Source organism: Furipterus horrens, unplaced genomic scaffold, assembly GCF_987537825.1.
Source record: "Furipterus horrens unplaced genomic scaffold, mFurHor1.1.pri manual_scaffold_10, whole genome shotgun sequence".
Taxonomy (NCBI): Eukaryota; Metazoa; Chordata; class Mammalia; order Chiroptera; family Furipteridae; genus Furipterus; species Furipterus horrens.
Window position 1 is genome coordinate 67,060,990 of NW_028327180.1, and position 27,982 is coordinate 67,088,971.

The window sequence follows — 27,982 nt, forward strand, 5'->3', positions numbered from 1 at the left end:
ATGCGCCTACGGGACGCGCCCGGGCCCCACCTGCACCCGCGCTCCGATGAGCCGCACCCTGGAAACCGGGACTTTCCCCAGGTGCGTCCCAGCACTAAGCACGACGTGGGACTCGCTGGTTCTCTCACTGGGGCGGGCGGGGGTGCCTTTCGAGCAGATGCCTGGGAAGAGGCCCTGTGTGAGTCTCGGAACTCTGCTTAGGACGAACACTGGTGCGGGAATGGGGATACATCGCTGAGCCGTTGGGCGACAGGGAGGCGCTACATCCTATCGCAACTTGAGGTGAAGGGGCTGCTCACCTTAAGCAGACGGCTCCTGCCACAGGTGGACCAAGACCCGCCACCAACCACCTTCCTTTTCAGCAGGTGGAGTTCGGGGACACTTCCCAGGAAGTCTTGTTGCAGCTCCTTGGCTGGAGAACATCTTTCACTTCTCCCAGGCCACTTGTAACCTGGCTCTATCTTCTGCCACCTCCTGGTTTCAGTAAAGGTAGGGAGCCCTCTGACGGATGGTGATGGACAGTGGGAGAGGAAACTGACCTCTGCTGCCCATTGCTGCTTGGGAGATGAGCCACTGCGGAAGCTCAGAACTAACCTCTCCACTGACCCCCCCACCCCCGCACCCCCCGTCTGTCGTTCTGTCTTGTGTGGTTGTCAGGGGAGGACTTGGGGAGCCTGAGAGGACCTAGTTGGGAAAGGATTTCCTGTGTGATAGGGTAGGGTGTGCTTGTCTGGACCTGTCCAGCTCCACCTGAGTCAGGATGAGACTGTGGGTCCCTGAGAAAGTGTCCTATTTTCCCTTCAGCCAGTCCACGAACAAAGGAAAGACTACTGACTAGTCATCTGTGGTTCTGATTCCAGGACGGTTTCCAGTGGTCAGATCTAAAACAGGGACTAACTTATTTGTGGAGGAATACAATCAGTCTTTACAAAAAATAAAAGAAAAACAATTTCTTGAAGAAAAAATCACAAAAGGTTTACAGTTTGTTTCTGGCACGCGTATTCTACTCCAGTGTTTGTTCCATGCTGCAGATAAGAGGGTTTACTCCGCATTGTCCCCGTCACTTCCTTGAGACTTGCTGAAAAGGTGAAGGAAGCAGAGGAGGTGTGCACCCCTGGAAGCCCACCTTGGGCTGCTTTGGCAGGTAAAGGGTGTAACACTGGAGCACTCAGGCTTCCTGTGCACCTGGAAATGGTGGCCATTTTGAAAAAGTTGTTAACTTCCCAGGGTCTCTGCTGTCCCCTCCTTAGGCTTGTCGGACTCCTGGAGCCCACAGGTGGAGAAACAGAACAACTGCATTCTCCTGGCCCAGCAAACCCAGAGGTCTGGCCTCCTGGCAAGGAGATCTAGCCTCATTGGTCGATGCCAGATGTCACCTCCCAGTAAGCACAGGCATCTGCTATTGAGCTAGGAAAAAGGCCTCCCAAACCATGTGGCCTAATGTCCACCCCTAGAAACTACATCTAAGAAAGCTTCTTGAGACGCTAAAATTTGGCTGTGTCAATGAAACTGGTCCTCAGGGACTCGGGGGCTCTTTTTGGAGAGGGCCAGGGGGTGGTGGAGAAACCTTCACAAGTGCTCCAGGCTTGCTTGACCTTCTAAGTTTCACTCTGGCTTCTTTTCAGAAGGACTTCTCCCAAGACCCTTCCCCGACCTCACTCCCTCCCCTTTGGGGATAGTGGAAGCACTGCCATTTCCACAGCGTCTCCCTTGGCTGATCTCAGGATCTGAGAGGGGCTGAAAAAACCACTTGTGTCATTCCAAGCCTTCAATAAATATGCTTTTAAATCTTGTTTATGAGAATATAATTTCTGCCCCCAAAAGATGTTTTTGTCCAACTAAAAATCAAGTAAGTGACTTTTAAGAAAACTATTTCTAGAAGTTATAGAAATACTTTATCTAAAAAAAAAGGAGGGCAAGTCTTTGATGCAATTGGTACTTGAATGTTTACTCAGAGACAAGCCTTATTAGTCCCTCTAGGATAAAGTCATAGTTTTTCTAAAATTGAATTGCCTTAAATCAAGGATAAATGGAATGTGTTTACAGCCATGGTGTTGCCAAAACTGAGGCTGTCTGGTGCAGACCATGAAACTCAAAAGCTTACTTTTTTCCTCTACCACAGGTAATCATGGGTAGAGTCCGCAACTCCTAGAAGGCTTTGGGTGAGTTCCTGTGGCTAAAGAGGGAACATGGCTTAGCCCCAGTCTCCAAAATACCTTTGGGTGTGAGTTGGAGTGCACCTGGGAATTAAAAGCTGTTTGTAGAGGGTGACCATGTGACATTGACTACACATTGTCACAGCTGCCTGAAGACTTGATAGATAGCCTAGATCTGGTTTATTTTTTCCTTCAGAAGTATTTTCCAGGCAGGTCACTGAAGACAAGTTGACTGGGCTCCTGAATGTCCAGTCCCCGCGGATAAGAAAACAAAAGCTACCATGACATGATACAGGGCTTTTGGCCTCTTTATTTTCTTTTTACAGTTCATTCCACGCATAAAAGACTTCATGAAGCACTACGGCTCTGGCTATACCCCAAATGAGTTGCTGAGGATGGAGCTGGCTATTTTGGACAAACTGTACTGGGGCCCTTAAATGGGGATGCCGCTGGACTTCTTGACCATAATAAATAAGAGGATTTTGCAGAGTCTACCCTAGACTCATTTGTGCCTTGGGAACAGCTCACGACAGAGGATGGCCAAGCACAAGCGTGCACACGTCCTTGCACATGCACCACAGTAAGGTGATCCACAAGGCTCATGACACACGGAACAGTGAAAATGTATCTTAAATCCAACACAGTTCCACCGGACTCCCACTGCTCAAGGACATTAAGTTAACTTTACAAAGATTTTTAGACGGCATTATTATGGTTTCTCTTAAATACACACTGCAAAAATATTTAACTTTCCATTCTATGAATACTGTACATAAAAAGCTGTCTGCTTCTGCTACACTTTACACACATTCACTTAGCTGTCTTGATTCACCTACGCACAATCCTTATTGAGGCTTTAGACCATCTTGATCTGGCACTTAAAAAATATCATATTAGTCTATTTGTTTTAGTTAGAATGATGGTCATCCTTAAGGATATGATTCTGTTAGTAAGGCAAAATTATGTAATGTGGAAATGTCATGGCATTTTGGTCTGTTAGGAAGCATGAGGATTGTATCACTAAGGGCTGTTTCATTATGAAAACTGGCCACTGTGGCCAAGTTGCAGTTTTTTTTCTCATGTCAAGCCAATACAAGTAACTTTCCTGCTGCCTTAATCTTGAAGAGCACTCTTCTACTTTTCAGAATAGAAACATTGTTATTTAGGTACTTTGGGCCTCTTAAGGCCATGTTACAGAGCAGACTGCCTTTTCTCTCCAAGGTGGAAGCTCAGCTTGACCACTGAATGGGCATTAGCCTCAAGCCCCTGGTGGGGCCATGGATGGAAATGAAGGGGTTGGGCAACATTTGATGTTCCCTGATGGAAATTTAAATTGTTTGCATTTTGGTCATTGATATATGAAAAGTATGGGGTTTTCTGTTCTAACATTAAAAACCACAATGTCCAGTTCCACTCCGTGGTGGTCATGGGCTGGCCCCACGTGGTGGAGCTGCTGCCTCAGAGGAATCCTTCCCTCCACGTCGCGTCCCTGACCAAGCAGCTGCAGCACTGTATGGCCGGCCACCAACTGCTGCAGTTCAAGGGCTCCACACTGGCCTTGGTCATCATCACCTTAGAGCTGGAGAGGCTCATGCCCGACTGGTGTGCTCCTATATCTGATCTGCTAAAGAAAGCACAGATAGACATCAACTTTGCCCCAGACCAAGCTCTCAGTTTTCTTCTGAGAGCTGCTGCAATCTGTTTCCAAAAGGGTACCCATGGTCCTTCTTGGCCCTTGTGGACTCCAGAAGATGGTCTGGCTGTGACGACTCTGTGAAGAGTCTGCCTCGGGGCTAGGCTTGCCACACGTGGCACGCCCTCTGCACTTTAGCTTGGGATACATGGTCCCTTCCCTGGGCCAGGTGGGGTGGGTTTCTCTGACAGCGAGGGAAGCTTTGTCTCAGTGGCAGCCCTTGTAGCCAAGAGGATGGAGGGACGTGTCCAGTTCAGGAAGAAGCAACCCTGAGCAATATGGAGGAGTGTACATTTCAGACCTCTCAACCTCTGCATGCATCCAGGGAGTGAGGGAAGTCACAGTCCCTCAGGATGGATGGGGTAGGATGAAGTGCATAGTTAGACTCATGACAGGTTTACTGAGTTGGAGATGGATGTCCCTGAGGTGTAAGGTTAATGTGCTCAAGTTTTGTGATTGGACCTTCCTGAAATTGCTCCATGCTAACTCTTTGACACTCGACTGCTCATTGCTTAGAATAGAGAGTGGTTCTGCATAAAGGGTGAGCACTCTATTGTAATTACAGGTCAGTGTCAGGTAAGCTGGTCCACTGCAGGGTACTGGTAAAGCAGCAGCTGAGAAGTCTTTAGTCCTCCTCCTGCACAGAGAACCTCCTCTTTCACATGCCAGCCAGTTGGTGTCCCTACCCAGTGCCCTTCAGAGCGTAATGGCAACCTCTCCTTGCTTGGCTTCCTCAAAATTCTAGGCTTTATCGATATTGTAACAAGGAAGAAGGCCCTAGAAGAACAGTTGAGAAAAAATTCCTGGGTCCTTAGAAGAAAATGGGGTGGGGGGAGGCTGGGGTCACTAGAGGTTAGGGCAGATCATGACTCTGCTCCCTTCTTTCCCCTGGGCCTTCTCCTGGGGAAAGGGAATAAACACTTTGCTTCTTCAGCAAGGGTCCCCAAGACAGCTAAAATAGGAGGCCTGAAGAAGGCCGTGCTCAGACCAAAGGGCCGGGCTGGTTTTGACTGAACAGTTCATGCTGCTCTACCCACCAGAGCTGGCCAGGTCCTTCCAGCTTCCCAGGCTTATACCACGCACATATGCAGCCCTTGGCCCCAGCCAGGCTGCCTGCCACTACAAAAACAGGACAGTCTCCCCAGATGCATTGCCCCTGATTGGGCCATGACTCATGTCTTCTTTCTACAAGGACTGCATTATGAAGGATACTTTGTTTAATGTATGGTAATTTGACCAAGCTTTAAGAATACTTTCCCGTTGTTACTCCTAAGCAAAGGAGTTGGTTGGCTTAACTAAATTGTTATGCTGAAGAATGATGTTACAAGGTGTGACCCATGATTAGGGTGGTGGGACATGCAGCTGCGGGAGGAGTAGGCTCTGAGGCTGAGCCTGCCCAGACCACCATGCTGCCAGGAGGGGGAGAGGGGGTCCTTAGCGTGGCCATGAGGGAGAAGCCAGCTGCCTTTCTTCAGCTGCGGCACTACTGAGCCATTCTTTCAGCAGTGGGGTCCAGCTGGCGTCTCCGCTGTGTAAGCAGTGTCGGGATGTGAACGACTGAGCCACACATTCAGGTGGTTTGGGAAGTCTTTCTCATGTGAACAGTTTATGTAAATGTGCTGAGCTGTGGGGAGTAGGACCTGCTACTGGATGCAAAGCGGTCAAGGCCCACATATATCGTAATACTGTCTGCACTGCAGTCAGGACCAATCCTGACCTTTTCTTGGAACAAATTTGCTTGCTGGAGCTTTTGTAAAAAATAAATCTGAAGTTCTTGCAACCCTATCTGAATTTGATTCGACATATATTGGGTACCATGCACTTAGACTTGAATCAGACACAGTTGGTATACCAGCTTCTGGGTCCTATCAGAAACTGTCCTCTAGCCCAGCACAGATGGAAATGCTGAGGGCTGCATGGAGCCCACGGCCACGGCCTTCACCAGTGGCCATGACTATCCTCTGCCTCCTTCCTTCCACTGTAAGTAGGCACTGAAGTGGGCAGGGATAGGCTCATGCTGAGGGCCCACAAAAGCGCAGGCTATCCCTGAACTGGTGGGAGGCACCTGGACCTTTTCTTCACTAGGTAGGTCTGGATGTAAGCTGGGTCCCCAGAGCTAATTAAACTCTGAATTTCAAAGGAGAAGGTAGGCCCTGGCCAGTGTGGCTCAGTTGGCTGGAGCATTGTCCCATAAATGAAAAGGTTGTAGGTTTGATTCCCAGGCAGGACACATGCCTAGGTTGTGAGTTTGGTCCCAGGTCAGGCTGAGTACAAGAGGCAATGGACTGATATTTCTCTCCTTCTCTCTCTCCCTCCCTCTCTTTCTATTTCGCCAATAAAAATTTTAAAAAATCAATAAGCATGTCCTCGGGTGAGGATTAAAATAAAAAAAAATAAAATAAAAGATGACTTTTTTAAAGAAAAAGGAGAGAAGCTAGACCTGTGAGCCCTAGTATTGGGGTAAGGAACAGTCCTGTTGCTCCATTTTTCTGCAAATAACATTCCTCTTCCTTGCTGAAACAAACTTCTATATTGCCAAAGTACCACTTGTGAGTTAAAAAAAAACTTTATGCTGTTCAAGCTTGTGTTTTGGTCCTAGGTTCCATTCTACGATCCTCTAACATTTCTTTCTTCCTTCTTTCCTTTTTTTTGAGATTAGAAACTCACATCCCACCTCAGCTCAGAGCTTGGGGATCATTGTGGTGGGAGAAATGCAGACACAACCATCTTCCTTTCATCCCCACCATGGAAGGACAGGGACTGATGAGGGACTGTGGCTGCAAAAAGTGGAGGTGGGAGAAGGCTCAGACAGGCTAAGGGGAGTGCAGGGCAGGTGAGCACCATGCACCTACCTTTCTTAAACTCATCCAAAAGTTACTTCCCTCTAATGGGTGAGCTGAGTTGTACAGTGTCGTTCCCTCCAACAGCAACGCCCTTCCCCCCTGGTTCCTAGCCACCCCTTGTCCTTCAAGCCTGTTGAAAACTCCCCGCCCTGCCTCCCCTCCACCCCGTTCCCTGTCTCCCGTTGGTAGAGTTGAGCTGTACCTTCCTGAGGGATATCTGCATACCAGTCCCCTTGCTGGACTGTCAGCTCCTTGACTTTAGTCCCCATTTCCTCATTTTGGCCTTCCCAGAGATCAGTGTAGTGCCCAATAGAGAAAGCTCGTCCACAAATGGACCCCATGAGTTCATCATCACTTCCTTCCACTGCTAGTCTACCTTCCTCAACCAAAACCAAATATTTTCCTACCTGCCAGGGCATCCCATCTCTATAAAACCATCTCAGGTCCACCAACCCACACTGTCAGATAGCACACTGTAACACTGGCTCATTCCCACTGTTCTCCCACCACCCATGAGGTTGCCAAAGAACAGCTATAGCTCAGGAATTAAGGGTACAGGTTACCAATATCCAAATCCCAATGCCTCCAGTTACTAGCTGTGTGACCCCGGGTAATTACTTAACCTCTTTGTGCCTTAGCTGTCAAATGGGGGAAATGATACCTAATCATAAAATTATTAAGAAAATTAGAGGGATTAAGGCATGTAATGTCCTTTAGAGCTATGCCTGGCACCCAGTAGGAACTTGGATGTTAGCTGGCCCATGCCACGCCTCTTCCACAAGGATTCAAACACTTCAAGGGCAGGATTTGCCTCCTTCAGGTCCTGCATGATTCCTATAATTTCTATAGAAGCTGACCCACCCCACAAAGTTCACAGAAAAGACAAGCCATATTTTACCATAGTCATAGCAGATTAATAGGCTAGGAAACTTGTTAAATCAGAAAAACTACTGTCCAAAAAAGACACCACAAAAAACTCAAAATAAATGCAAAATTTAATGAAAGGAAAAAAAAAAACGAGTACAAAGTGAATGGCAAGGAACAAAAACAGTCAATGAATGAAGGAGTAAATGAATTAACGAGGGAAGCAGTTTTAGAAAAGCACGTTAACATAACAAACTAGCAAGCCCAGTAATATGAGCCCAGCTTCACAAGGAACCCACACATAGACATACGAGCATGCATATAATCAGCCTGCCCCATTACAAACCATCTAGGCTCCCTCCTCCATAACTGGGGTGACCATACCTCCTGGCTTGCCTGAGGCAGTTCTGGCTTATGCCTGTTGAGTTGGATAATTAACAGCATATCCTTTCACCTGAAACCTCTCAGTTTGAACAATAAATTATACGGTGATCATACTGCAAACCAACTTGATTCATTAAAGATACAATAGTAAATGCCAGCATGATTCCACTAAGTCTAAATAATGCTGACCAAAGACACTGAGGAGGAAAAGGAGGGCAGATCAGACCCTGCAGGCAGGGGCCACGTTCCATGAGGGCTGGCTTGTTTACTAATGGCAGGTTTTAAGCTCACCTTCTGCACAAAGGATTGATTTGGACTCAGCTAAAAATGACAAAATTCCAAAAACAAACAGCACAGGGAGAGAAGTATAATGAGGTTCACGAAAGCTGATGGGACCCTCGGAGGCAGCTCAGGCCCCAGAAAATGCAACCATGACAGGTCTCCCTCCCACCCCAAGAGATCTCCCTCAGGCAGGTGACCAGCCACAATTCTGGGCTCCCAGTACACCCTGGAGGCAGCCCGCAGGCTATGGTGGATGAATGGGTGGCAGAACCACCAAACTGGCTCATGAACCAGGAGTTCTCATTTCTTATATAACCAGTGAGCCCATCGGGTCCTTGAGCCTCATCCTCAGATACATTAGCCAACAGAGGCTATCTTCAGGTCATACTTCTGCCCAAGTTTATATACTTTCAGACATATAATTACCCTAAAGACAAGCCTCTCCCAATCCACATCAGCCTTAGATATGCCGATTTACCTGTTTGGATACCCACAGTGACCCACAACCAGAGGTGGATGTGCTGGGAGGCTAACGAAGCTTAATCTTCAAGGTCCCTTCCAAGGCCCTGTACCTAATTGTGCATTCATGTTTTCCTTGAAGAAGCCTTCTCAGATAGTTCAAGTTTCTACTGCTTCAAAATCTGACCTACCCAGGGGCATAGAATAACACTGGGAGAAATTTCACTTTGAGCATCAATAACACCTGCTCTGCTCCTGGTGAGCAGACTCCTCCCGTGCAAAGGCCCATGCAGCCGCCCCACTCTGAATGGTGCACTACCTCAGAAGGGCAGGCAGAAGCCAGGCCCTGGTCCTGCAAATCCAGAAAGCAAGCAATGGGAGAGAAGGAGGACATGAAAAACAAACCATCACCCCCAAATCAATGGGCGCAGCTGCTGAAGGCTTCTAGCTAGGGAGTGTCCGAGCCTGAGCTGTCCTCAAGGGGAGGGAGGGCTGCGTGTCACTCTGCAGCATGCCCAGCACAGAGCTTCATCAACATGAAGCACAGTCCTTCCTGTCATCTATTCATTCTTGTCTCCCATTTTATCGGGCTGTGTTTTCAACCCTGATCCTCTCGGCAGCTTGCCAGCCAACAGGAACATGGAAGAATCAGCGATACTAGTCCTTTCTTAAAACCACCCCTTAAGAATGCAGCTGAAGAGAAAAAGCTCCTTTGCTGGCAGTTTTTTCTTAAACTGTCCACAGACATCAGACACCTTCCTCTTCTGCCCTGTGACTCAGTCGGGAAAAAGGGAACAGGGACTGCGAGGTGCAAACATCTTCCCAGCTGAGTACTCTGTGCACTTGGGATACGCAGGATTGGCTTGGGGTCTTAGAAGGAGTCAAACACTTAACACACACACACACACACACACACACACACACACACACACGGATGGCCCCTGTTACAGGTGGCACCAGGGGCACAGAGACAAGGGCTTTGGGCTGCTGTTCCATTTACATTCACAGTGAAAGCACTGGGCGTGGTCTTGTTTGTGTTCCACTTGCATCATAAAGAAATTCCAAACACTGTCATTACAGGATGTTTATTACCCACCTCTCCCTATGTATTATAGGGATACTTTTACATAAAAAAGGCTTAGCGATATTTTTAGTTTTTAAAAATCAGGGAATCTGTGTTACTTAGGAAAATAACAGGAGAGGATATTATTTGTGTTTACGCTCGTGCCAAAATAAAAATTTAGAAGTGTTTTAAAAGTTATTATTGCAATTAAGCTCTAGGTTAGAAAAATTAAAACGAAGGGCAATCGGGCACATTTTGCAGCATGTACACCAGACCACATGGCCACACCTAAGGCACCGCGTGAGTTGCCATCTTGACGCTGAACAATGAGGCCAAGCACCGCGGGCGTGGCCTCCGCTACAGCAGCAGGCCGGTGGCTGCTCCGTCAGGGGATAGTGACACTGTAAATGGAAGACCAGCCACTGGCTCTGAAAAAAATAAACCTCGTCAGTTTTGGATTCCAGCATTCATGGCTTTGTCTTGTTTGCATAGACAGGGGTGGCCTGCCAGGCCCAGGAGGCCTGGAGGTGGGGGAAGGGGACACAGCAAGGCTGTAAACACTGGAGTCTGTACCGGCTCCCAGTCCATCCTCACACCATGTTATGGGAGAAGGGTCACAAGGTGTAACTCAAGCAACTTAACACATGAAAGGCTAAAGTCCGCTCTTGACATGTAAGTCTGTGCGTGCGTTAACTGAAAAATAAAAATAAAACAAACAGAACAAAAACAGACACATTAAAAGATACGCAGACAACCAAATCAAACAGAAGCAAAAGACAGCAAGATGGACATTGGGAAAGGGCAGTCAGTTTGGCATTTGTCACAGGCAAGGCAGAGAATTTGCTTCAGTTTGTGGCATCCCAGGCTGAGGGTCAAGATCTGACTGGGAAGTAATTTAACAAAAATGGATTAAAACCAATCAAAACCATTCAACTAAGTGGTCATAACTACCCCCCTCCAAATGTTCTCTCAACTTACCCCATGACCCTGCCCAGGGCAAGGTGGGAGGCAGCCACCCTGCCTATGCCACGCCTGACCTCTGCAAGGCCAGCCTGGGAGGAGAGAGCTCTCTCCCAGAGACCAAACTGACTGAAGCTTTCTGGCATGTCCAGCAAACAGAAAAGACCTGTTTCCTAGGCCCAGGCCACACACGACACGCAAGGGGACCTGATGCCAGAGATGAGCCCCAACCCTGGGAGCTGTGCTGTGCCCTGGGAGCCGGACTGCAACCCACCCGCTGGCCCTCGGACCCTGGCCTGGCTATAGGTCCTTCCTTGCCTTCGTTTCTGAGTGGTTTCTCCAAGGCTTATTTCCAAGGGGGACTCTGCCTGACTTCTCTTTAATGGCCTTGGCCAAGCTGGCAGGGAGCAGGACAGAGCCGCTTTGGGAGTCATAGACCTCCGTACCCCTTTCCAGGAAAAAAAGAACAGATTTCTGAGCTGCTGGCTTGAAATCCACACAGGTTCCAATGAACAGAGTGCCCACACTCACCAAGCCAAGAGCTGGTCGGGGATGAGGGCTGGAAGCAGAAGCAAAGCAGAGGACAAGTTCATATGGCTGAGGGATGTGTGGGGCTGGGGACCTCCCTGGGGTCAGGCAGGGGCTCATCTGTCCTGACAGTTGGCATGGGGAAAGACTAGAGAAAAGAGGAGGGTCTGTCCCAAAGCAGAGGACAAGCTTTAGGAATGGGAATTGGCATCCAATTCCTAAATGCCTGGTTTTGTCCCCAGCCTACCCCAGGGAGAAGCTCTTTACGTTTCACTTCCTTAGACGTATCTGTGCTTATGGGGAGGTATGTCTGGGGATGGTGTGTGTAGGCAGGTGTGTGCCTGAGCCTGCATATGTGGTGGGGCAGGAGAGAAAGAGGTGCGTGTGCATGTATGTGTGTGCACAGGTGTGTGTGTTTTAGGGAATGCGAGACTAGGGAACAGAAGACTGCTAGTGCCAGAAGCCAGACCCCCCCCCCCCCATTCCCACACATTTCAGGAGAAAACAGGATCCTGCAGAGCCTAAGAATGAGGGCCAGGATGGGCACACCTGCTTAGTTCCTAGGCAGGCAGGAAAGGAAGAAGGCCAGGGCCTGGGAGACGCAGGAATGGACAAAATTCCTCCAGTGGGATGGGGAGGGGGCACTGAATGAAATGGGTCTGGGAGGGAGGGCTCCAGGCAGGAGCCAGAGCATGGGACTCCAGCAGAAAGGATGGAAACAGGCTATGAAAAGATGGCCAAGGGAAAGCGCCCCTGCACTGCCCCTACCTGGCCGGTCTGCTGACCGACTCCTGGCGGCTGGGAAATTCTCTCCACCCCCCATTACTCTCTCCTGAGTCTGGGCTCAGGAGGGATGCCTCCAACCTCCGCTCCCTTGAGGGGCGGCTCCAGGAGCTGCTGTCCCTCCTTCAGCCAGGCATTGATTTTGGGCCCGGGGGGTCTGTGCTAGCTGGGTCACTACCTGCCAGCCACCAGGGGTCCTGCAGCCCCTGCCTCGGGGGCTGCGGGGAACAGCACAGCTGTCCAAGCAGACACCACAGCAGCTTTGGGATCTCTCAGGAAGTGCTGACCTTCCCAGGCCCTGTCTCTCTTCTGGCCTGAAAGACCTGCCTGAGACCCTATACACTCTCAGGGGATACTCCCTACCCATGTGGTCCAGCCTTCAGCACCATGATGGGGTGGGGGTGGAGAGAAAGAGAGAGAGGGAGGGAGGGAGGGAGAGATAGCAGGATCACTAGTGAAAGAAAAAGAAAGGTGAGCAAGAAGGAGGCAACAGGGGAAGTGAAAATGAGAGAGAAAAACAGTCAACAGCGAGTGGCAGAGGGCAGAAGTCACCATGAAGGAGCTGAGGGGGACAGAGTGGGGCCCAGGAGAGAGTCAGCACCAGCGCAGGGCAGAAAGCCACCACCTACTTCTTCTTGTCCTTGTCCTTCCTCAGGGGCTGCTGCAGGGTGGCATGGAAGGCCTGGGACTGCAGGGCCTCCACGGCCGCCTTCCTGCGGTTGAAGGCGTTGGTCTCCTCCTCCAGCTCACGGCGCTTCTCCTCCACCTTGCGCTTCTCCTCCTGGTGGACCCGCTTGAGGTGCTCAAACTTCTCGTGGAGCTGGGAGCAGAAGTGGGGAGCCCAGGGTTCCGTGTGGGCGGGGGAGGGGCTGGGCCCTCAGGCGTCCCCAACAGGCTCTGGCCTCCCTGCAGGACCCAGCCCAGCACGCACCTCCCTTTCCTTCTCCTTCAGCTCCAGCTCCGTCTCCTTCACTTTGTTGACGAACATCTGCCTCATCTCCTCCTCCTTCCTCTGCAGCTCGCTCACAAACTCCTTCCTCTTGGCCTCGTATGTCTCCTGCAGGCTGTGGAGACCCAGAGCAAAGGGGCCAAGGGTGGGATTACAGTGGGAGGGCGCAGGCAGAGCCAGAGAAACCGAATCACGTGGGCTCAGGGGGCAAGAGGACGCCGGGGTCCCAGAGCCTCCCTCCCTGGCTCACAGACGCCACCATGGCAAGTCTGGCCACGGCCGGGATGGCACCTGAAGGGCTGGCTGTCCCCGTCGCTGTCCTGGAAGCCCATCTCCTCCAGCTTGCAGCGCCGGTAGAGCTCGTAGTGCCGACTATGGGTCTGCTCGCGGAGGTCCTCCATGTTGACCCGGATCAGCATCTCTCGGAGCTTCACGAAGTCGCAGTGGTTCTCGTTTTCCACTGCAAGCAGAGGGCATGAGGGCATCAGGCAGGCAGGCACACAGTGGGCGGGAGGACAGGGCACGGGACAGTGGCAGACTCCAGGTGTAGGACAGGCAATAGGGCCACGGGGAAGCCACAGGAGAGGGGCTGCAGGCAGCAAGGCAGGACAGGGGGCTGTGCTCCCCCCACCACACTCACCCTGCACCACTCCCCATGGGTACTGCCGTGCTCGGACCAGCTTGTTCCCCACCTTCACCTCCTCGGTGCTGCCCACCACGGCAAAGGGTAGGTGTGCCTGGAAACGGGCCCAAGGGTGTGTGAGCACAGGGCTGACCGAGACCTGGCCAGACGTTCACTCTCCAGCTGTCTTTTAGAGAAGTATCCTGGGACCTCCAAACAAGGAAGTGGGCTAAACCCACCCTCCTCCTTCCTCATGTTCTACGGTGTTCTTTCAGCTCTTGAGCACCCCAGGGGTCATTAGAAGCTCCCTCCAAGGACCCGTGGGCCTGGCTCTTCCCTGAGTTGCCAGCCCTGGCCTCCTGTCTGCTCACCCTCACAGTATTTAGGTCCCTGGCCTGACTCCACATCTCGTGAAACTCAAACCTGGGGAAGCCCCACCACCAGTCCAATACCTCATTCCTCCCGTCCCTTGTCCACAGGACGCAGAACTTGGCTCGTTCCCAGACACCCACCAGTCTTTCCTGGGGAAGGTAGCACTGGAGCCCTGGGGAATGGGAGTCTCCCAGGGCTTGTCAGAGATCTGCACTGGGTCCAGGCCCTTTGGCCCCACAGCCCTGAGGCCCTTGCCGAGCACTCACGTTCATGACTGCATTAATCTCTGCCACGGCCTCGTCATCAGTGGGGAACTGGTAGATCTGGACCCCGTTGCTGACCAGCTCACCCATGATCTTGATCTTGAACTTGTGGAGCTCACTCTTGGAGATGGTGTCAGCCTTGGCAATGATGGGAATAATGTTCACCTGCCGGGATCAGGGAAGAGGGGGCAGCATGTTAGTTGCTCCCTGTGGACAGCCCTGCCCAGGCCACATCTCTGGGCAGAGGGGTAGGAAGCCAGAAAGACGAGCTTGGCCTGAGCCCAGCCACCTGGGGCCATTCAGATGGGTGGTAGCAGCACTTCCTATGGTTCCCTCAAACCAGCCCCCAAATGAGTCCCCTGGGCATATCCAGCTTTGACCCAGAGTTCTCTGAGGGTCCTAACCAGCCTGAGACCTGACACACTGTTGGCGGAGGGTTGAGCACCCACCTAAACAGGGAAGATGACTCATCAGCAGTAGCCACAGGAAGACCTCAGGAGTCTCCCAGGCTAGCTGTCCAAGCTTTACCCCCAAGATGGGAAGGGCAGTCAGGTGAGCTGACGGGTGACTGTGGGGTAGCACGCCCTGCAGGACCCCAAGCCCTCCCTGTTATCCCATGAAGTTCTCCTCTCGATCCTCACGCCCCTTTCACATTCTCATTTGTGGGCCTTGACTCCCCCTCCCAGTGGGCTCAGGAGGACCCCAGGGAACTCCACAGCAGGAGAGGCAGGGGAAGGGAACAGAGGAACTAGGAATTGAGAGAGAGAAAATGAACAGAGAATTGGGACACTCTGGGGAGAGGATCACAGGGGTCGGGGAGCGGGGAGGGAACTCTAGGAGAAGGGAGAGGAGGCCGGGAGCCAGCAGGCTGAGAATAAGAATTCCGCTGGAAGGAAGGGGCTCAGGGCCAGACCCAGGGGACAGAGCTCCAGAAAGAAAGCTCAGAGTGCGCTGTGCCCCTGGAGCAAGAGGGACAAAGAGAAAAGAGAAAGGACCAAGTCAAGGGACTATCTGCAAACTCCAACCAGCAGAGCTCCTGGAGACCACAGTGGAAAGTCACATGCAGCCAGTCCATGCTCCGCTCCTGCCCCAATGGAGGCCCATGGAACAAGCTGGGGGTGGCCGGGAGGCACACCTTGCTGTCTAGTTTCTTCATGGTCACCAGATCCAGGGACTTGAGGGAGTGGCCGGTGGGCGTGATGAAGTAGAGGCACACGTGGATCCTTGTGTCATGGTAGTCGAAGAGCGAGCGGCGGATCTTCAGCTCCTCCTGCAGGTAGTTTTCAAACTGTGCGTCGATATAGTCCACGATGGGCCTGTAACTGCAGACAGCTCCGTCACCTGGGAGGCGGGGCCTGGAGCCAAGCCAGCCTGCCCACTGGCCTTCTCGCCCTAAAAACAAACAGCCTGGGAATCCCTGCCTGGACCCGGCCTGCTGACACCCAAAGGGTCCTCAGGACCTCAGTTATCCCGACAGGCCCTCCCCTGTCCCCCCGTGGGGACAGACAGGAGTAAGGAATGCTCAGGCAGAGGGTGAGAACCAAGGCCAACAGGGGTGGGGTGGGCACGAGCTGGGGGGCGACCGCCCTTCCCGCCTCTTGCCTCTCATCCTTATTGATCTGATCCCCGAAGCCCACAGCGTCCACAATGGTCAGCTTGAGATGCACGTTGCTCTCTTGCAGGTCGTAGGTCTGCGGCCGCAGGCGCACACACTCCTCATGGTGACTGGCTTCCTCGGTCTCAAAAGTCGTGTTAAAGAGCGTGTTCATCAGTGTGGACTTGCCAATGCCAGTCTCCCCTGAGGAGCGGGGAATGGAGGGGAAGGGACATCAGAGGCCGGAGCTGGGGCTGTCCCTGGCTGCTGGCTAGGCTGCGTGAAGCTCAGGCACGCTCAGCGTCCATAGCAGAGAGGAGTGGGCCTCCCATTGCATCCCTCCCTGTTCCTGTCTCCAGAAGCCATCCTTTCTCAGTGGCCTCAGAAGTAACGTGTGGAAGAAAGAGCCAAAGGGCTGGCTTGGACAGGAGACATGGCTATGCAGAATGCATAAGATGTTCTGTCAGGGAGGGGAACAAGGCGGAGCCAGGCAGCTGAGAGACATTGCTGCACACTGACCTTTGTTGGCCTCCATGGGATCGACCCAGTCACTTGCCCTGCACGCCATCCCTTCCAGGTCCAGGATGGTCATGGGGGGCCTGCAGGGCCAGGGTCTGAAGCCAACAGAGGCTTGCCCAGCTGTTCTGCATGGACCCAGCAACATGCAGCTTTAACTGGGGGGCTGAGGACAGGCTGCTTCCCAAGGGGCACCTACAGCTGGCAGATGCTAAGGCTCAGTCACCTGTGGAGGGTCTGGCCAAGCTCTTTGTGCCTCTGGGAGCCCCAGACCCCAGGGCCCATGGATTCTCCCAGAGCTTCCCTGTGTGGGGCTATATTTGTTCAGACATGTGCAGGAACTCTTACTACATAATACTATGATGGAGGAAGAATCATGTTTGCCACCGTGTCCTAGACACATAGGAGGAACACGATCAGTGTGTTTTAAATAAACAACCTAAACCTCTGTGATAAACACTCTTAGTCCACAAAACACCTTCATGCATCTAATCCTGTTTACTCTTCAAGGCAACTTGAGTCAGGCCCTGGCTTCAACTCTGTCCTTGACCCTGACAGAAACACCACCCAAAGCCTCATCCTGACCCTACACAGTGTCAATCTGCTGGGAGGTCCCCTTGCAGCTCAGCAGGTGGCTGGGACAGCATGCGCCCCATTTCCCAGGAGGCTCTCATCGGTCCTCGGCCTGAGGCTGCCCCCCAGCCAGGCCACAACACTTACCCACACAGAGGATGTTGAAGCTGAAGCCCTGAGTGACCGACTTGCTGACCAGCTGGTCCGGGAGGCTGTCGAAGCCCACATGGCCGCCCAGGGAGAGGCTCCGGGGCTCTGGCTCCGCATTCTGCTGAGAGAAACAGAACAAGGCCATGAGCCCTCTGGGGAAGAGGGGCCAAGTTGCGGGAGGATAAGCCTGAGTCTAACCCCCCCATCTGAATTTGCAGCAAATCTCAGGACACACCAGAGCTTCAAGTCCAGGCCCAGTCTCCACAGAGGAAGCCCAATGGGCCTCACACCCCTGCATTCATCTCAGAAAAGGCCCTTAAACCCACAGCTCTGCTCCACCTGGGCTGCAAGGGAAGCCAGGGCCTGGGGCACCTCCTGGCTGCTACCACTGAGGGCTCACCTGTCCTCCTGTCCCGGAGGAGGTCCCAGAAGGTCCCCATATCTTAAATCAGGGTTTCAAGAGACCAAGACTAAAGAGCACTATGTTCTTGGGGTCAGTCCCCTCCAAGACTTCCTAGACCCCCCTACTGAAGCAGGACTCAGACAGAAGCAGGTCTGGCTCCACCCCCTCACTCAGTTCCATGTGTGCGTGAACCCTTGCTCCTCATGCACCCAAGCGTGGACTGGACATGTGTGCCCTGCTGAAGAGGCTGGCGCTCACTCAGACCCACCACTGGGTCTCAGGGCATCATGAACCTGGTACCTCCTCCTCCTTCTTGGTTCAGTGGGGCTCTCTAGGGACCCTAGCCCAGCCCTGGTTGTTTAGGCAGAGGATTCAGATGAGAATGTGGAGATCTGGCCTTAGCAGAGAGGCCGGCAGCAGGTCCCAGCAAGCTGGGGCCCCCAGAGCTGGCCCATAGCACTATAAAAAGAAAACACCAGGACCCGAAGCAGAGGGTCAAGTCAGACTCCAATCTGTATGGTTTCCCTGGGAATGGGGGTAAAAGGCTGTTCTCTGAGGGAAAGTCCCCAGGGCTTGGCCTCCCTCGTGGGCAGGCCCCAGTCAGCTCCATGTTGGGCAGAAACATGCCTCCTCCGTTTCTAGCCCTCTTGCCCTGCTGGCTAGAAGGAGCAGGGACAGGAAAGGGCAGTGGGTCTGAGTCTCATGCTGCCCACAGCATCAGAAGGGAGAAAGCAGGCCCAGCTGGAGGCCGCCCCACGAGTTACTGATAAGGACGGCAGCAGCCTTGTGCCAGGGTACTGGGTTGGCCAAAAAGTCCGTTAGGTTTTTTCTGTATGATGGCTCTAGAAGTACTTAGTTGTCTTTAACTTCATTTGAAACAATTCTGTTAAATGGTATTGTGACAACTGTCACATTAGCATGCATTTAAAAAAAACATAAAAATTGATGAATTTTTGGGCAGCCACTTTAATATTGAAGATGAAAGAAAATACACAACACTTTTGGCATATTTTGCTTCATTATTTCAGGAAATATACAAATGCAACTAAAATGCAAAAAGGGTCTGTGCAGTGCACAGAGAAGGTGCCGTGACTGCTCGGACGTGTTAGAGGTGGTTTGCGAAGTTTCGAGCTGGAGGTTTCTCGCTGCTCCACGGTTGGATGGTTGGATGGACCGGTTGAAGTTGATAGTGATCAAACCAAGACATTAATTGAGAACAATCAACATTATGCCACAAGGAAGAGAATCGACATACTCAAAATATCCAAAACAATATTCATTGGTGAAAATGAAAAATGTGTCTTTTACAGAAAAAACTCAACAGACTTTTTGGCCAACCCAATAGGGACAGATGGCAGAGAGGGCTCAGGAGCAGAGAGCAGGGTCTCGGCGCCCGGCCCTTCGGCACAGGGGTCTCCACAGCCCAAGAGCTCCCTGACTTCTCTACAGACCCAGCCTGTACCCCCCCCAACCATTTTTTCCTCCCAGCCTGAGCCCCTGGCTTTTCTTCTCCACTGATCATGCCACCCCACCCCACCCCCGCTCAGACCCTGTGGCCCTGCGGCTCTGCATTAGTGTGGATGTTGGCAGCCTAGACCTCATGTGGCCCCTCTGGGCAGTTGTTCTGTCCCCTCAAAAAGTCAGGGTTGTCCCTCAACCTGCTCTCTCCAATGATCCTCTCTCAAGGAAGCCTCTATCCTTGTAGCTAGCTGACCCTTTCTCCCTATCCCCTGTCCCCAGGCCATCATGTTACAACCTTCCCACCCAAGCCCAGATCCCCCCAGGGCTGCAAACAAAATCCCACAAAGAGGCCACGCAGGTAGCTTCCTCTCACTGGTGCCCACATCAAGTTCAGTGAATGGCTCATGGGATGTGCTGGGTCAGCTCCAAACTCCCAGCGCTGCTTTCCGAGCCCTGCAGGGTGTGAGGCCTTCCTTACGTGCTCAGCTCCCACCTAGCTGCTTACCTCTGAATTCACTTTCAAAATGCAACGTGCACCCACATTCCAGACCTCTCACAGGGCAGTCACCCCACTTCTGTGCACTATTGCCCTTTTTATTATTTTTTAATGCATCCTGGCTCCCCATCTCTTCAATAAGCACCTTGAAGTTGGCTGCCGGCTGGGGGAGGTAGGTTTTCCTTCCTTCCCGCCACTGTGCCCAACCATGCTAGACGACACTACCGCTTATAAATCACTGACCACAGTCCTCCGCCGCCTCTGCACCCAGGCTCTCTGCTCACCTCACACAGAGCTGCAGTATCGAGTCTGTTCTACCTGCTCGTGGCAGCCTGGATGACCCAATGGTGGACAGGACAGTTAGTCCAGAGCTTCTTCCTTTTCAGGCGAGACTGAAAATCTCCAAAATTTAAGGTGTGCTGTGCCTGCAGAGAAGGCTCTGCATTGATTCATCCTCTTCTTCTGAGGGCGACACAATTAGGAGGCAATCCAACGTCCCGTAGCCTGCCGCCAACACCCTCCCTGCCAGCTGGCACGCGCACCCTGCCGCAGAGCACCTGTGCGCAGTATCTGGGACCACCCCGTTTCTGAGCAACCCCCACTTCCTCATGGTTCCAGGCTCCCGAAGCTAAAAGCGGGGGTGGGGGTGGGGTTCTCACGTGAGCCGCCTCTCCAGGCTCAGCAAGCCCCGCCTGCCTTCCCTCTCACAGTGTGGTCCTTCCTCTCTGGGACGTTTGTGGGGTGCAGGAAGGTCTTCATCCCCAGGTTGTCGCCCAGGCTGCACTCTGTCACTCCAGGGCCAGAGCCCTGGGGCAGCTGCTGCCTGCTCAGGGTCCTCAGGGACCACTGGAGCGTTGGTCTCCAGAGCGTGTGTGTACACAGACACATACACACATAGGACAGCGGCCACTGGTCCTGCCAGGGACAGTGTTGTTCGCTGGTTTCAGAAGACTGATCTGAACTCCCCACTCTACTGAGTCCCCAATGCGAGCCTCCCTGATCCTATATGTGGCATCAATGTCTGGTCCAAGGTGCCCTGCTTGCTCCAAGGGCCTGCCCCAGGCCAGTAGTTTCCAAAGCATCATCCCTGGCACATCTCAGCTAGCACCTTTGTGTCTCCCACTGGCTACCTCACAATCAGCCATGCAAGCTGGCAGGTAAAACCACAGTGGCAACTCTGGGGGTGGGGCCTCATCATCCTGAGCTAATCAGCATGATTCCAGGCTGAGCCTTCATGAACATCTTGTGCCCATTAGGGGAGCTGGCTAGCCTAAGGCTGAAGCCCACTCAGACGGTGGCAGAGCCAAGAAAGTCATAGGGAAAAGAGAGAGCCAGCGTCTGCCCTCCCTCTGGGCTTTTCCCTCAACCCCTGCCATGTCTTCCCTTTACTGTGTAAGCTAGTGGAGGAGAGCTATCTAGTTCTTGGGACTGAAAGCATCTTGGCTGCCACAGTCTCCAAAGTGCAACTCTTTGGATGCAGAAAAACGGGGAGAAAACAAGGGGAGGCAGGACAGGGAAGGAAAAGTGTGGAAAGGAAAATGTCTCGGGATTTACAACAAAGGAAGGAATGGATGTCGCTGAGGACCCCTGGTGCCAATAAGCCACGTGACCCTACACAGTCTCCTACCCAGTCTGTCCCCACCCTGTGTGGCAGACACCTATTATCCCCGTTTCACAGGTAGGGAAAGTGAGGTACACAGAGGCTGGAGGACTAACCAGGGACAGCGGGGGCATGACAGCAGTAGGCCCAGGCCATGACCTACTCTGCATGTGACTCTGGCTTTCCTGCTCGTACAAGTCTCCCAGCCCCATTCACTCAGTCACTCCCCACACACTCACTGGGCACGTCTGCTGTGTGCCAGACACCGGGGTGGCTGCCAATGAAATGATGAGGACGCCAGGTCCTTGACCTCCGGGGCCAGTCTAATTCTGTCTACACTCAAAAGGCTGCAGAGGCCAGGCAGGTGCTGTGAATGGGGAGGTGCACAGTACAGTAGCAACAGCGGCCACTGCCAGCAGTCACTGAGTGCTCACCAGGCACGACTCTATCTCACTTAGGCCACACGTCGGCCCTACGAGGCAGGCGTCACATTATCTCCATTGTACCGATGAGGCCACCAAGAGATTAAGCAACTGGCCCAAGACCACACTGCTCAGGAAGGTGCAGCCAGGATCCGGATGAAGGTGAAACAAGGCAGCTCCCATGCCTCTGGACAATTCACTGCACCGCTGACATGGCCAAGTGTGGGGTCCCCCAGGGAGAAGTGGGAACAGTGGGGACTTGCAGAGCCTGGGCTCGGTCCATGGTGGCCGTGATTCTGCAACTCCAGCTGACTGTGGGAACACAGACATTGTACTGCCAAATCTTCTCATTTTTTGTAAGAAGCCAGGAATCTAGATGTTTATGTGAAACCCCCTCATTTTTAAAGGTTGGAAACTAATACAAATTGAGGGCATGAGGGCCCAACACATCAAGTCTGGGGCATGGGCCTGGCCCATCGTCTGCCAGCCAGCAACCTCCTGGGTCTGGTAGGGGAGTGACACAGAAGGACAATACACCCAGTCTCCATTCTTGGGGCCTGGAGACCTCCAGGAGACTGCTCCACGGGAGGAGCCTTTGGGCTGAAAACTTAACTGGGAACCCAGTGAAAGGTGTCCCGCTGCTTCTGGCCCTCTCACACACCCAGCTCCCTGGGGTGTTGGTTCAGGAGCTCTAACTGCCCTCAAAGCTCCAGGACAGAGAGTTGGCAGCTCTGAGCTCTTCACACACAGTGGGAGGCTCCACGGGGTCATTATTCCCTCTCTAATCACTCACAAGCGTTTGGCTCCTGAGCTAGGCTCCAGGCTCCAGTTCCATCATTTCTTTGGCACATCAAAGACAACAACCAAAATAATAAGTGCCTGGGCCAGCTGCGTTCTTCCATGTCCTGCGTCCAGAACAAAGCAGAGAATGCTGTTTTATTATGCAGCCCAGGGGATAACGAGGGTGTCCTCTTCCTGACTGAGAAACACTCTATCTGAGCCTCCTGAAGGAGACCAAAGGAGACCAAATCCCTTCACCAACAGGAGAGGTGGGATTTGGAGAGTAACCATGTCTCACAGCTTGCCTACACAAAATCAGGCTTTTATCCAGAAGGAACTGGAAATCTGCTGAATGTCTGAACCAACAGAGTCAAGGATGCTGTGGGTGAATAAAGACCCCTAAGAGCACACCTCCCAAACAAGACTGGCTGCTGGGGTGGGAGCAGAGGGGATACACCATCGTAAGTGTATCCGGCTCCGGAATCCAGGAATCCCTACCTCAGGCCTGCCACAGAGTTCTCTGGTGCTCGGACTCCCGATGTTTTTCTCCCCACTCCTGGTCCCCGGGCTCCCACGCCTGGCACCCACTGGCCTGAGCACCCCGCCAACCAGGCAGGAAGCCCACTCCCCAGGAAAGTGATTAAGTCGAGCAATGGACCCAGGAGTCATTGCTCCACTGGGAGCTTTCTCCACCAGTTTCTGGCACAAACCACCTACCTCCTGCTCTAGCTCCTCCAAGCAGCCTGGGCCTGAAATAGCCAGGGCAGAGGCCTCTGGCCAGAGCCCATGGTCACAGCACAACTGTCCCTGAGTCCGATAGGAATCCCAGGAATTTTCCCAGGAAAGGCTCAGGCTTGGTCCCAGGATTCCACAGCAAGCCTCTGAGCCCAGGTCAAAGGTTACAGGAAATAACCAAAGCGATGTGTGTGTGGGAGCTGGGGTGAGAATGTGGCTAACTTGGACCAGGAGGGAAGACCAGAAGCAGGATATACCTGTCCCAAATCAAAAGGACACCTGGGAGCCAAAGTGTCTCTCTGGGGCAGCAACAGGAACCTGGGGAGAATACGCAAGCAGATAGCCAGAGCTGCCGCTCAGTAATTTGGGATGGCTTGTTTCATACTTCTGTCAACATCAGGTTTCTAAGAAGGGACGAACACCCATCCCACCCCAGCCAAGGACACATTCACATTCTTGGGCTTTGCTGTGCTGCCTGAGAGGCAGTGGTCCATCCTACCAGGGAGCAGTGTGGGAAGGTGCTCTGGCCTTGGAAGATAATGGAACTCCAGGGGCAGCCCACTGCTTTGAGCAGGGAAAGGCACACAGGGGCAGCAATGGCAACCCTGACCCCCCTACTCCAGGATGGAGATAAGCGCGGGGAAGGGATGGAGGAGTACATGGGCACCAATGTGGGGCAGTGGTGGCTCAGGGCAGCACCGCTATACTCTCTATTGCTTGACCCACTCACCCAACACCAGACAGAGGATCAGACTCACACCCAGGCCAGTGCAGCCAAGATGCCCCTTGGCCTGCCCTCCACCACCTCTTCCCAGCCATGGCTCCTCCCAGGATCCCTGCGGAGGCAGCGCTAGCACAAGAGCATGCTGACCTTGGCGGCATCCTCTCCTCAGGCAGATGTGGCTCCATCCTGCCCGCACAGCTCCACTGGCAAAGCTTGTTATTGGGGGCCAAGCCTGGGGATCCCAAGACCCTAGCTAGCAGCACAGGGCAGGAAGGCTGAACTGGCTACAAGGGCCCTCTAGCCCTCAGCAGGCTCTCTGCTCTGTCATCCTGCAGCTACTTGCTTCCAGTAGCTGGACTCAAGCCACAGAGACATTCGTGGTAGTTACTGTCCCAAACATGTGCCTCCACCTGGCCTACCTTAGGGCTCCAAACTCAGAGGGATCCCCTCTCTCTGCCATCTCAAGGCTACCAGGGGCTGAGGTTGGGTCTCGGGTCCAAATTTGCTGAGGACCAGAGTCTGCATCCTCACCTAGCTACAGGCTGCTGGTATCAACAAGATGATGGACATAAAGCATCCGGCGCCCTCCCTGCTATCCAAACTTTTGACAGAGGTCAGGTCCTGGGCTCCTGTCCTCATGCATCCTCCCATCTCATGGGCATGGTGATCAGTCTCCTTCTTGCTACCCTCTCTGTTCCCACCCTGGTTAGTTCCTTATCCTGTGCCACAAATGCCTCCCACCAGCCTCCTTGCTCTGACCCATCAAGACCTGAGGCAGACCGTCCTAACACGGGCACCCACAGAATGGTATGATGCCCACGAGGGAGAGCAGGGCAGACCCACCTCCCAGGGGAAGGTGGGGATCACTTATGACCCCTCAACACCTTCAGGCACTGAGAGCTACACAGCCGTCCATCTCACTCAGCTCTCATTTCTCCTTCGGAACAGCTCAGCAAGGAGGTTCCTGGCCATTTTTACAGGACAGGGAGCCGTTGCTCTGTAACAGAGCCCCAGGCGGCTGAGAGGGCTGCCTCCCATGGCCTCTTCCCACCAGCTCTAGCTTGGGGCGGGGGGGGGGGGGGGGGGGGGGAATAGGCACTCCCTGGATAGCCTGCTTCTTGGGGAAGTGTCAAGATTACAAGGGTGACAACGGAAGTGACAGATGGTGCTGGGGATAAAGCTCACATGGGGGGGGGGGGGGCAGTGATGACTGGCTGGGAAGAATGCCAGGTGTGAGGCTGCCATGCTGTTCGTTTCTTCCCAATCCCTCTCATAGATCTACTGTCTCCAGCCCTAAAGCCTCCTTCACCACAGAGTTTGAATGCTGCTCTAGGAGGTTTTGACAGGAGTTGGCTCTTGGGGGCAAGAAAGGGTAAGCCCCCAAGACTGGGACCCAGTAAGAAGGAGGGTGGAGCAAGAGTGGACAGAAATCTGGGTTGCCTGAGGAGGGCAAGATGCAACAGAAGTTCCTCAGATGGCTGTCCCAGACACGCTCGTCCAGATGTCGACCATGACCCAATGGCTGATCTAGGGCTGAGCAGAGCAGAGCCACTGTACAAAGGCTGCTGAGACTCTGGTGTTTACATCGCACTATGTGGGGAACAGGAATTCAGCACATACGGACCTCAAAGTACAACTCTGCGTACTCATCTCCTCTCCAGGTGGGGACAGTTCCCAGCCCTCCAGAACCAGTGTGACCACCGAGCCAGCCTGAAAGGCCGTGTAGACCTGCCACAGCACAATGACATCAGAGCCTCCTGGCCACTGCTTCACATCCAAGTCAGCCCTGGGGCTGACGAGACACCTAAGCCTACCTCCAAATATGCTATGGACGGCAATTAACCCTCAGCGCACTCTTTGAAGAATAGCATCATGGTTGTGCACATTTTATAGCAAAGATTAAAGGAAGAAATTACTTTCCCAGGATGATAAGCCAGGAGAGGAGAATGGAGTCCAGTCTCCTAAATTCAGGCCAAAACCCCACCCAAGGTCTCCACCTAAATTCAACCCTGTCCAAGTCCTCCCAGGAGTCGGATGGCCCGAGTGTAGAGGGCATGGAAGGCGTCCGTGCACCCAGCTTAACCTGGCACAGGCGCCCAGGTGCAAGCCCAGGCTGCACTCCCTGACCTGGGTCAATGCCCTCTGTGCCTCCACTCACCGTGGGGTTGACACCCCAAATCCTCACAGAGAGCAAACATGAGATCTAAAGGAAGGGGACTTTCCAGCTGGCCTGGCAGTGCAATAGGGCCTCTCAGCTCAGCCTCAGAGGACACTCTCTGGGCATGCAGTGACGGGAGCCCCTCATGAGGGAACAAACATGTTCTCTGCTGCCTTCTTATGCAGGGCCAGGCTTCGCCTCCACATGGGCACTGGGCATCATGTCTCATTTGTCACGTCTTACTGTGTGCCAGACCCTCTCATTGAATCCTCACAACAACCCTTTGAGGGAGGTAATATTTTTATTCTCTTCTTCAGACGAGAGCACTGAGGGGTTAAATAACTTGCCCGACATGGCCAGTAAGTCAGGTGGTCTGATTCTGGTTACTCTACATACTGCTCCCACCTGCAAGATCAACTAACTGTTAGAGCCGCATCTGGCCAGAGACAGACAAGACCCAGACATAACTTTCTGCTCAGCTGGGCAGAAAAAATGCGCAGACACACACACTCACAGGTCTCCGGGCTTCCTGCTCCTCAGGGGGTGTTAGGATTCTGTCCTCCTTGGGTACGTAAGTTCCAATGCACAGTGCAGAGGTGAGGCGAATATCTGACCCATCAACCTCTGAATCTGCTCCTCCTGTATCTAAACTTTCTTAACCAACACAGCCCCCTCCCCAATGGAAATAAAACACCCTAGACTAAAAGTTATGAAATCAAGAGCTCCCACTTTACTAATGCCTATTTCCAAAGTAGACCAACAAATGTATTTTCAGGTTAAAGAGAAAATCTACATATATAAATTCAGATGACTGTATTTATAGCATTTATTACATAAGTCCTAGCTCCCTTATTTAGCCCAGAACCAATTCCTTATCAGTCACATATTCGGCATTCTCCCCAACCCCCCCAACAGCCCTGGGCTCTCCCTCCCCCTACCCGCGGACCAGGGCCTCACATGCTGGCAAGAGGACACAGCTTCCTTCACTGTCACAGCCCAGCCTCCCAGACACACCCAGATCCAGCCTTGGACACCAGAGGACATGCGGACACAACCCCTAAAAGGTCCCCCTCCTATGGCTCGATTGGAAAAACATTTAGGAAGTTGGCCATTGGCAGGCTCGGGCCCAGGGACCCCTGCAGGGACCACCAGAGCCCTTAGTCCTGCAGACAGCATACCCGAACTGGGGCCCCCGACCAACGGCCACTGGGCTGAATCTGGCTTCGCTGCAGTTCCTGGGGAATGGCTGCCTCCGATCTGACCACTGAGGCCGGACTTGCCTGGAATCGCACCCAGGATTCCGTCGCTTGTTTGCGGGGCAGGGGGCCAGAGGGAAAGCAGGCCCAGGGTCTTCAGGACCCAATCTGCCCCTGCCCTGAGCTCATTTGGGGACCCCCTTAGATCCCTGGTGCTTCATCCTCACGGGTGGTGCCCATCCAACAGCACCTGCGCGGGCAGGAATCTCCCTGGCAGTGCACAAATACCCAGGAAGATGGGGGTCGGAGTATCCAGGATCCTCCTCTCCGCCCCCGGGTCCCAGTCTGTACTCGCACCTGGCCGGAGCCAGGCGGGTATTTATTTGCTCCTTGCTCCTTTCCGAGAAAGGGGCCTGCCTCTCCTGCGCCCAAGGGGGGCGACCCCGCCAGCCGCCCGGCAAGGCGCCCCCGCCTGACGCCCCAGGACCCCCGGCGCTGCGAAGAGCCCGCTCCATTGCTCCAATCCGGCCGGGCGTCGAGGCCCGACCGCGCGGCGCTGACAGCCCGGCTCGCGACCCGCCAGCTGCAGGGCGGCCCCCTCCCCGCGCCCCGCGCCGCCCGCGCCCGCCGCGGCCCAGCACGGCCCTCACCGAGAAGCGTTCCAGGTCCGTGGCCGCCATGGCGAGCTCTGCACCGGGCGGGCGGGCCGCGGCGAGCACCCGGGGCCGCGACGGGGACAAGCCGGCTGCGGGACGCGTTCCGCCCGGGCGGCTGCGGCTGAATGGATCCAATATGGCCACTTCCTGGAAACTCCCCTTGGCGGCGGCGGCGGCGGGAGAAGCCGCGGAGCTGCCCCCGCCCCCGCCCGCGGGACCGGCCTCCCCGCCCGGCCGGGCCACGAGCTCAGCCCGAGCTCCGTCGTTTGGACGGCCGGGGGTCTCCGCGGCGAGGCG

The 27,982-nt window shown here is 53.5% G+C and overlaps 2 protein-coding genes across 8 annotated transcripts; one reads left to right on the forward strand and one right to left on the reverse strand.

Annotated features, from left to right (window-relative positions):
- On the forward strand, window positions 1–2,877 carry CCNI2 (cyclin I family member 2). Its single transcript, XM_090290237.1, is given in 6 exon segments — window positions 1–178; window positions 325–405; window positions 408–455; window positions 458–496; window positions 1,037–1,104; window positions 2,483–2,877. Coding segments are annotated over 6 exon segments (588 nt in total). The 3' UTR covers window positions 2,657–2,877.
- On the reverse strand, window positions 2,439–27,965 carry SEPTIN8 (septin 8). 7 transcript variants are annotated; one of them, XM_090288047.1, is made up of 10 exons: window positions 27,680–27,965; window positions 17,052–17,172; window positions 15,824–16,019; window positions 15,357–15,543; window positions 14,225–14,386; window positions 13,605–13,701; window positions 13,256–13,424; window positions 12,947–13,079; window positions 12,645–12,835; window positions 2,439–3,780 (listed from the first exon to the last, which is right to left on the reverse strand). In XM_090288047.1, the coding sequence occupies exons 1-10, from the start codon at window positions 27,707–27,709 to the stop codon at window positions 3,615–3,617; spliced, it is 1,452 nt and encodes a 483-aa protein (XP_090144173.1). In that variant the 5' UTR covers window positions 27,710–27,965; the 3' UTR covers window positions 2,439–3,614. The 7 variants fall into 7 exon arrangements, with proteins under 7 accessions (XP_090144173.1, XP_090144176.1, XP_090144175.1 ...); XM_090288050.1 differs by having other exon boundaries at window positions 15,357–15,537; window positions 17,052–17,175; XM_090288049.1 differs by having other exon boundaries at window positions 2,439–3,777; window positions 17,052–17,175.
- Window positions 27,966–27,982: the final 17 nt, after the last annotated feature.